At 41.3% G+C, this 10,626-nt stretch overlaps 1 protein-coding gene across 1 annotated transcript in view; it reads right to left on the bottom strand.

The window, feature by feature from the left end:
- Positions 1 to 6,708: 6,708 nt before the first annotated feature.
- The window catches only part of LOC103624043 (chondroitin sulfate proteoglycan 4-like), a 31,871-nt gene continuing 27,953 nt past the window's right edge, over positions 6,709 to 10,626 (bottom strand). Inside the window, exon 10 of the mRNA XM_017744312.1 lies at positions 6,709 to 10,615. Within this exon, the coding sequence (XP_017599801.1) occupies positions 10,313 to 10,615 (303 nt within the window). The 3' untranslated portion in view covers positions 6,709 to 10,312. The remainder of the gene's footprint in view (positions 10,616 to 10,626) is intronic.

Below are 10,626 nucleotides of genomic sequence, written 5' to 3'. Positions count from 1 at the left end.
GGGGCAATCCCTGCCCTGGTCCTGCTGGCCACACTACTGCTGATCCAGGCCAGGATGCCATTGGCCTTCTTGGCCACCTGGGCACACCCTGGCTCATGTCCAGCTGCTGTCACCAGCACCCCCAGGTCCTTCCCAGCCCCTCTGTCCCAGCCTGTGGCGCTGCCTGGGGCTGTTGTGACCCAAGGGCAGGGCCCAGCACTGGGCCTTGTTGAACCTCACACCATTGGCCTCAACCCATGGATCCACCCTGTCCAGATCCCCCTGCAGAGCCTACACATGTAGCTCTGAATCAGCAACAGGAAACACTGGATGTTTTCTGTGTAAGATTAGGGGGAAAGAGCTGAACATGAACCTAAGGAAGGGCAGAACCAGGGCCTATAAAACATGCAACCACAGGAAGCTAGACTTCATTCATCTTGCAACAGCTCCATCTTCCACCAATTAATTTTAAAGAAATTGCCTTGTTAATGAGAACAAGGAAAGGAGAATCACTGATAAATTTTGGGCTCAGTACCAGATCATCAGTGGCTTTATTTAGTTATTTCACTATAATAAGGAGTACCAGCACAGACAAGACACTGGGAAATTCCATGAAATCCAGAAAACTCAATGGAGAGATGATAGCATTATACAAACAAATCTGTTATGCCAGCTTTTCCCAATGCATAGTCATCACCTCATACCATCCTTACTATATGTAAAAGTTCATTGGGCACACTGAAATATTTGAGCTGATAAAATTTTCTATCAGCTTCCAATAAAAAATCATTTTTATTTACACTTGATGAGGGGCCTTTTTTTGTGCCAACATTGCCCCTACTCTATTTGTAGCTTAGGCATGTGGAGCCCTTTATATCACTTTCGGGTAAATACATAATCAGGTTTTGAAATGCACTGACCTGAGAAACCTAACAGGATGTCACAAGGGATTCTGAAGTTAAACTCCATATCCTTATGTTATTCCCACACTCTAAAAGCAGCTTTTAATAAAAGTTCATTCTGCAGCAAGTTTGGGCAGTGTTCTGTGAAGGCTGTCTCCTGCATTTTTAAAAGCAAGTCAAAATAACTTCTTGCAAAGTGATTCCAAAACAGCATGGGTCTATGAGTGTGATTTTGTGTTATACTCTCCTGAGAAAGAGACACACCTGCTGCCAGCTGGTTCCATTTTTGGATGTTAGAGAAAACAGTAGAAGATGGAGCAGCAATTGGAAAACAATCTGTCAAGACAAAGAAGACATAGTTGAATACAACCCATCAAAACCTGAAAAGAAAGTAAGCATTGTTGCAAACGCAACGGCAAAATGTGTCTGTTGGGTAATTGCTGTGTGGCAGTAAAATATCAGAAAATCTGCTTTGCCTGAGGCTGCAGGAAAGTGTGATGATATGATTTCTGTGGGATTGTTTATGTGAGAACTGAAAATAACAGCAAAAAAGAAGTGGTAAAACAATAGGAGAAGAAAAACTTTGGTATTAACATCAGCAGGTGGTTGACTGGAGAAGAAAACGTATGCAATGCCTTTGTTGCAGAATACCTGAATACTTAGACAACAACATGCTGGGAGTCAGTGGCTTTATATTAAAAAAAATTACAAGTAAAGGAGCAAGGTAGCAAGACACATGGACTCAACACACACAGTTCAAAGGAGCATTAGATATATGAAAAAAAATGTCATAGTAGCTGGTAGATATGGGCCTGGGGCTGTCTGTGCCAAAAAAAAGGAACAAGGTCTGTATCATGAAAGAGAGGTTGGCTCCCAACTGTGGGCTGCAGGACAGGGCCAGTCTCCACTCACCATGGACTGTCAGCACTCCCCAGGTAACAGCTAAGCCAGCTCAGCAGTTCTGCCCAGAAGGCCTTGGAGGTTCCTCCAGAGGAAAATATATTTTTCCTTGCTTTTTGCACATAGTAATGGAAAGAGGAGAACACTCACCTGGCTTACTGAAGTCTTGACCCTAATTCTCTGGACAGCACCCTACATGATGGTTTAGTATCCTCTTGCTCCTTCAGTATTTTTGCTAAGAGCCTGTACGGCTCACGGGTTTGGGGTCTCTTCTGGGAGTGGAAGGGAAGATTTTCTCAGTCAGAGGCAGAAGGTTTAAATCTGAATTTCCCCAATATTATATTAATGCCCTAATCACCACCCTTACCTAACCAAACCAAGACTTTCCCAGAGTATATGGGATTTGCAAACCTAGTGGCAAGATGTAGGCTAGAACCAGATCATGTGATACCCTGAACTGTCAGCCTGGGCACTTTACTCCATCACTCAGCAGAGTGTAAATCCAAGGCAAGCCCAAAGAAAGGCCATTCTGATTTCAGCACCTTCCAGTGAAACCAGGCACTGTCAGGGCTCCTACTGGCATGTTGAAGGTTTGGTGAATGCTGGTGTATGTCATCAACTGTGCAGGTATGGTGATTACCAGTCCTTGTTGTGCTTTAACCTCAGAGTGAAAGAGCTCACTAGATATTCTTCCTTTTTATCAGTGGCAATAGCCAACCCACGAGATTTCACAGGCTGAGAAACACCCTAGTGCCAACTTTGCTTTCTCCCATTACACCTCTGTGAAAGATCACTCTGAGTCAGGTTTGAAGGAGCAAATTGACAGAGAGGAGTCACTTCCAACCAGAGAGGCTACAGATTTGTTGTGGAAATATCCACGTTTCCAGCACCCATTTTATTTTCAAAGAATGTAGGAGTTCTGTTTGTCTCTGCCCTAAAAGCAAGAGAGGTTATGCCATTTCCTGTGCCTACAGAATCTTCAAAGGCAGTTTGCAGAGACTTTGAGTCAGGCATCTCCCTCTTTCCAAATCACATGCTTGTGAGGAGGCTATTAGGCACTTGTGTCATCTATTCTAGCATGGGACAAAAAGTTGAGCTCAGTGAAATACTTTGTAAATATAAGTATCTCCTAATAGGAAAACAACAACTTCCACTCCTCTATGGAAACTATAAACAAGAGAATAAAATACCTTATTGAGATACTTGCTGGATCCACCTTTGGTATTTCTTAAGCACATGCTGTCAGTATAACCAGTTGGATGATTTACCCACACAGCATCCAAAACACATTTCCAGCTACAGCTGCTCTGCACTTGCTAAAGAAAGGCACTCAGTCTCAGTGGACTCTGCACTGGCTGCACAAACAACTGGCCTCATCATTTTTGCTTTATTTTGTTTATTATATCAATAGCTAGGAGAGAGATAGATCCATGTCTTGCATCCCAGAAGAGTGTGAAGACAAAACACATTTTGCTATTTATTTCAAGCTGTTCCACAGTTACCCGTGTGCAGCAGGACTGGTGTGTTTTTTCCAAAGCAGTGAAAGTTGGGCAAATTGCCAAGAGCAGCCATGCTATTCCCTGAAATACAGTTATCAGCTCCAACAGGTCTGGAGTTATGAAGACTTTCAAACATTTCAAGTACTAGAAACTTTCTGTTTCATAATCTATGCACAGGAACATCTTCTCATTGAACTTTCCCATAAAATAAACATGTGTTGGTGACCTATGGCCAATGACCAATTAAACCACGCAACAGTTCCTTAACAGAGACAACTGAATTCCTAGACAGAGTTGTTAAAGAAAATGACAGCACCCACAATGGAGAATGACTTAAATGGTCACTGAGGTAACAGGCAAAACTGCATTCAGTATGTACATCCATTCTATACAGATTGTAACACTAGTGCCTAGGAGGAGATGCACTGTTTACAACTATTACAGTATCTGATAGAGGGTCTGATTTATATAGTCCTCTGTGCTTATATAGTCTTCTTCTGTGTTTGTGTTTCTTTAAAAAGGTTGGAGATTTTTTAAAGGAAGTTATAACTCTGAAGCAGACTATGTACATATGGGTTTCTTAGTAAAGTACTGCCCTCTGCTCACAACTGCCAGCCGGAGAATTCCCCAGCAGGGTGGCAGCAGGGAATCTGTGAAACTAGATCAGGGTTCCACTGCCTGACAGCCCCTGAGAGCAACTCCTTCTGCAGCTGCACTGAAGATGCAGAAGAGGACCTCTCTCTGACAGCGGGAGAAGTGCAGAGAGGCCAGGCAGTGAAGGCTCTCGTCCTCTGTCTGTGCAGCAGCCCAGTGTGACATGAAATAGGCTGCTAAATGTCCAAGGTCTGCCAAGCACAGCACAAGCTGAGCTTGGTGTCAAGGAAACAAGCTGCTGCTTCCTGAGCTGTGGAGTCACTGAGGGGCACCATGAACCCACCATTTTACAACCTTTCAGGCTTTCTGGGGAACCAGTGAAATGGAAATGGGTTTTAAGTGTCTTTAAATTGTGGGTTCAGATGTAGGCCATTACAGAGATCAGTGGTGACCAACCACTACCTCCCTCCTTGCTCTTGAATTGCACACACAGAAGTACTGGTCTTCTGAGGGCAGATCCCATGCTCAGAACCAAGGAGATGTCCATCTTTGTCTGTATAGTTTGGTCAGTGCTCAAAACCGAGGCCTCTATTTATAAATACCTTTGAGTATCTGCAGATTGCTAGATTTACCATTAATCATTAATTGCAATTACAATCAGTCAAAAACCAAAGTTCATCCTGTTCCTTTCTGCACTTTGACCAAGACACTAGGAACACTGCTACTCTATTTTTAAGGTAACATTCATGCCAACAGACTTAATATCTGAGTTCCACCCTAGGCAACTTAGCCAGTCTGGGTGGTGGTTATACAAAGAAGGATTTTAGTGATCTGATGAACTCCACAACTTAACTTCTTGAAAGAAACTTCTTAAGTCAACATTCAAAATGTTCATGCCATAGAAAATTTATTTCTAATAGAGCTCTTGCCAGCTGCAGAGGGAAACAAAAGAAACGGCAAACTGATCTTTTAGATCTTAACAACCCTTTGTAAGCAGGACTCTCCCTTCTAGTGGGAACAAAACTCATCTTGACACTTTCCCTTCCCAAGCAGTGTGGTAGATTATAGCCTGCTTGCCTAAGGCACATCAGCCCAGCACATCACCTCTGCCTTTTAAACAAACCCATGGATCTGCTTCCAAACGACCCTCCCCTGTTTTTAGAAACTCCTTCTAATTCCAGAAGGCTTATCTTTGTAATCATCCTACTTCCCCCTGCCTCTCTAACCAACCTCTTCCTCAGCACTCACTGCCAGCAGAGCAGCTTTCCTGGGGGCTTTGCATGTCTCAAAACAACTTCCTACATGCCTCTCCCTTACAGATTCAACTTCATTGATATGTACTTGAATGTCTGTACTCATACGTGAAATGCAAGCTCTTGATTACTAATTTTTTATTCTCTCAAGAAGTTCCTCACCAATATGCTTTCATGCGTCACATACAAAATACCTATGCAAGATAAAATGAATGAGCTGGAGCAAATCACTGTGATCAGTCACATGTTTTACATTACACAAATTTATTCTGATCTATTGCCCATGTTCTTCCAAGTTCTGAAACTCCCATCCCCTATCAATGCTCAATCTTCTCCTCCTTTGTTTTTCCCCAACAAATTTATGTAAACTAATGCCCCTCTCACTGTGAAGCCATGCAAATGTTTTGCAGCTAAAACCTGAGTCTGCAAATAATTTCATGTCTAGCAGTGCCTACCAGCATGTATAAAGCATTCCCACAGAAATTACAAAGCAGCAAGACTGGAAATAGGGAAATGATCACGTAAAGCAAGCATTTCACCACACAGAATCTCCCTACCAACAGATGTGGAAATATAGATTTCACCAGTTGCAGTGAAAGAACATTTTGTTCTGGGACTGCATTTGGGATATACAAGCTCTGGCAGGAATTATTTAGCTTGAAATGAGTGAAGATAAATTAATGCAGTTTCCATTCAAAATGCCAGAGCAATTATTTTCAGCCCGTTTAAAAATATTCACAAAATGTACTTCAACACAGATCACAAGGACAGGCCTGAAAAAAGTGCTGCCAAGCAGTATGGAGGCCACGATTCTCTGCTGAATTTGGCATTGTAGAAGGTAGCAAAGGCTACTGCAGCAAAAGTTGTAGCTGGCCCTTCCAGTATCTTAATAAAAGGAAAATGTAAAGGGTTTATGACAATTTCTGTCCTGTTTTCTCTTCTTCCCAAACCAGTATTTTCTGAGGTGTAGGAGGGGGACACAACTCTCTACTGCTGACAGATTTCTGTGCTCAGGGCACTGATTCATGGTGTAGGGGAAGCTGCTCCCCAGGGCCACCAGCATTTCTGATATCTCAAAAGGAAGTTCCTTACCTCAAGTTACAGAACAACTACAGACCAGCTAAGTTCTGATAAACAAAAAATCAGGTTGACCAGTACATTTGGTGTGAGGCTGGAGTGAGGGGGTACTTTAGATCAAGATGAAAATCAAAGAAGAAACAGCACTAATGTATTAACATCAATGCATTTAAGAATTTGGTATTTTAAAATTAGGTGCAGTTAAACAGAAAATCTTCCTGAAATAAACCCAGTGTAGTCCTATTTGAGCAAGTTCAAATCAATGCATTTATTTTGATGTTACATTACTGTGAGTGCTGGGCCAGGTTAGATGCACAATGAGATGTCTCTCCTTTTCCAGCCACACACACTGAGTTGTACTCAGCACAGTACAGCAGCCATCCCAGCACATGTGCAATTTAAAAAATACAACTTTAGAAAACCCAGAAGAATGTTGTTACTGGGATTCTCTTGTGTCTCTGCACTTCACAGGTCTTTAAAGAAAGCACAAAAACATTAAGCACATGGATTATAAACAAAATGGTTTATTGATTTAATATATGTTTTCAAGGCACTTCCCTGTTGCAATTTAGAACTCCATTTGGTAAAAAGGGGAATCCTTCACAAACCCCACCTTCAGTAAATACAATACACAGCTTCAAGGCCAAGTGAAACAACCAAAATATTCAAGCCAGATTCCAACCATAAAATATGTGTTCCTAGAACTGCAAAAGAATTCATAAGCATGAAATGGGCAAATCTTTCATTTTCTAGATCCATAGTAATTTAGGAAACCCAGTATGAGATTCACCCTAGCTAGTTTTTATCATCTCAGACCTGGACTTCTAGCGAAGCCAGAGCAGACGTCTCTCATCTATAGTAAATATCTATGTATGAACAAGATAAACCATCCTCTGCCAAAGACTATTCTGCACTGTCCACAGGGAAAGTTTAACATAATCAGATTTTTAATTTTTTTTTTTTTAAAGAAGGGATTCAGGGTGGGATTTTAAAGCTAAATTCATATGTAGTTACCAGTTACAATATTACCTCTGCATTTTGCATTAACCCAAGTAATCACTGATTAACAATAAAACTTACATCCATATAAAGTTTTCATCCATGCATTACATAATATGGCAGGCACAGTTGTCTCACTGCAGCAAAAACTGAGTAAGAGAACTGAATGCTGGCACACTTCACTGATTAATCAGTGAAGTTTAGGCTGATTTTAACTAAAAAAACAAAACCAAAACTGAAAAAACCCCCTCAATGCTTGAGCCAGATGGTCAAGATACAACCCCATAAAGGCTAACCTACTTGAAAATCTGTTGTAAACCAAAACCATTTCGGAAACAGAGCAAGATTTCGGCTCCTTATGCTAAAGCCAAAAGCCAGCACAAATTCTACCACCTTTTTTGATGTTTTCATGGAGTATTTTTGTCCTAGCATGGAAATGCTCAAGCTCAAGAATGCCCATTCAATTGTGGAGTTGTAATTGCACTGCGGTTTTTTTTACTATTATGTCATGGTCTCATTTTTTTCATCAGCAGCACTACATCAGCCCTACGTTCCATCTCCACTGCACACTGAGCACCACAAATTTAGGCACACCCGTCTTGACACCAATACACCTAGCAAAATCTCATGAAGAACACATTTCATTTCTGTATTTTTGTTCAGTCTTTCACAAGCTGACTATGGATTTTGTCACCAGACTCCAGGAGTTTTCAGCAGTGCATTATTTTGGTACTGAATTGTAGGCACACTGCTTGGTAGGTATTGGAGCAGGAAGTCTCTTTTGCTGTTGACAGCAAAATGCGAGGCAGGCTTCTTCACGTGTCAGGAAAGTGTTGGGATTAAAATTCTTTACTCCTCCTTGGAGTGTGGCCTGGAGAAGGTGTCAAGGGATCAGGTTGCTGCTACTGTCTAGAAGGCATCAGAGGCAGGCCGCATCTGACAGCTGGGACCTGGAGGAAGCTGGTGTCTGCTTGATGTTAGCAGAAGGGGTTCCAGGAAATGGCAAGAGACATATGGCTGTACCTCCACAGAAGGTGCAGGGGGGTCCCTGTGGTGGCTGGCAACACCACCTCTCTGGCTGAGAGCTGCTCAGAACAGTCCCAGAGACGAACTTTGGGAAAGCAGAAAAGGTCCACCACGCAGATCTACAGCGATCCACCTAAGACACCTGAACATCCAGAGCCCTTTACACTGATAACATACTTGAACTCACACACTCACTTCAGGGAAGATATGGTAATGACAGATGTAAAAACTGTATGACCAGTTTGCTAATACATTTTAGTCTGAGCATTTGAAGGGTTCATATCTTTAGTCTCTAGTGCTCTAATAACTTGATCTGCTTAAGATGTGGCTTGTATATTTTCCAGTGACATGGACTACTCTTCTTGAAGTGGGCTCTGAAAAATGCACCACAATCATGTCTGCCCATGGCAGAGGTTGCAAAGATGAGGACTACCCCCACTGCTACTGTGTTCAGCTTTCAGAACACAGCAGCAAGCAGAGTTTACATCTGGCCCTCCCTGTGGGTGAAAATTTCCCATAATTGCCATCGATAAATGACAGAAACACACTTAATCATCAACAATTCATCCAAAAAAATTCATCCAAAACAAAGTAGTGTGAAATGAATAGCACCAAGGTTCTTGAGGCCCATAAATACGTTCTATAAAAGCAAAAATGGCAGCACCTAGGTCTAAATAAAAATGGTATTCCAGTGTTTACTGAGTGAGTGCAGTGCTGAGACTGCTGAGAACAGTCTTTACAAAGAGGCTGGCTGGAAGCTGTAACAATTTAAAGGCAAAAAACAGATGGGAAGTTTAGTATTACTATGAGACTGGTTATGATCACAGCACCACTCCCTTGAAGTCAGTTCATTCTTCATAGTCAATAGGAATTTTATTATTTGCTCTCAGTGGAAATAAAACTGGACCTTTACTGGAGACTGCACATCACTACTGAGCTTGGATTTCCAAAAATACAAAAATATTCCCTTTGCACAGAAATTATTGCACATTATATCGCCAGAGCAAAGCTGGTGTAAGTAGCACTTGGTAGTAGTGTATAAGGCACATTTGTTCAGTGTTCCAGAAGATGAAGGGTAAACTGAAACTTCAGAAGAGAATACATACTACATTGCAGGATTGCTTCTGTCAGTAGCTCCAGGACATACAACAGTATGCAGCCCACGACTTGATTCTACTGCCATCTGCTTGAGTACACAGACTCCGAAGAAAGTTGTGCTTGCTTCACTGAAAGCAGAATTTAGCCCTTTCTCAGAAGCAGAAAATTCTATGCACATCCAGACTAATTTTATGCACATCTAAACCTAAAGGTAATTAAGCAGACAGGCTGACTGACACTCAGTTTTTGCCATGTGGAGTAGAGGTAAAGGATGTATCTTACCAGTTTTCAGACGCTAAAGGCTAGAGTTCAGTATCAAATAAGGAAAAAAGAAACCAAAAGAACAAACAACATCTCACAGTATTCCACCAGAACCCTTATTCACTGCTGTATTATTGTTGCTGAATTTGAATTCTGGATATCCAGTTCAGTGACCCATCAAAATAGTCAGAGTTTTATTTCTTTAGTATTGGCCTCTAAACAGCCTTCAGGTCAAAATTACATTACTGAAATTAGCACCATGGAAATTACTTACTGAAACAATTTGAAATTCTTCAAAGAGAAGTAGTGATTCAGAAGGAATAAAAGACCTTTATAGCAAAACTAGTTTTAAGAAAAACAAACCAACAATTCTATTAAAAATATATAATCCATGACAGAACATGGGAACAATGGGAAATAAAAAATACTGCATATGTAGGGTGAGGCCGAATCCATGAGGCCGAATTCCCCACTGAATTAAGTGAGAATTTTGCTGGCATACCAACTGCAAATCTTCTGTTATGGCCATGGTAATCAGTAGGATTATTATTATTATTATTATTATTATTATTATTATTATTATTTCACAGGTATTTAGATTTCATCTAACACACAGTGTATCATGTGACCTATAATAAATGAGTGTAATAAAAAACAAATTATATCAACAATATATATTCACTGTTCCATACTACATCAATTACCATGACCAAAACTGGTGTAACTACACCCAGTACTGATTGCGCTTCAAAGTTGGGTTTGTTTTTCGACAATACTGGATCATTTCAGGATCAAGACTTAAAAAACTGTTTTTCAGATGCCCTTCTGTAGCTGGAGAAATCACTGTAGGAAGCAGCTGCTCATGTCTTACTGCCAGAGATGTTGAGGCTGTACTTCTCTCAGCCCCCTTCATGAGAGGAGTCACTGTGACAGCGGGCACAGTCAAGCTCCGTTCCAGACATCGATCTGCACTGCTGAGGATTCCATCTGTTTGACTTCTGACTGGAGGTTTTGTCTTCTCTTTTTTCTGACACATTA

The sequence above is a fragment of the Corvus brachyrhynchos genome, unplaced genomic scaffold (genome assembly GCF_000691975.1).
Source record: "Corvus brachyrhynchos isolate BGI_N302 unplaced genomic scaffold, ASM69197v1 scaffold310, whole genome shotgun sequence".
Lineage (NCBI taxonomy): Eukaryota > Metazoa > Chordata > Aves > Passeriformes > Corvidae > Corvus > Corvus brachyrhynchos.
Note: the sequence above shows the minus strand (reverse complement) of the source record. Positions and strands in the feature narration are given on the sequence as shown.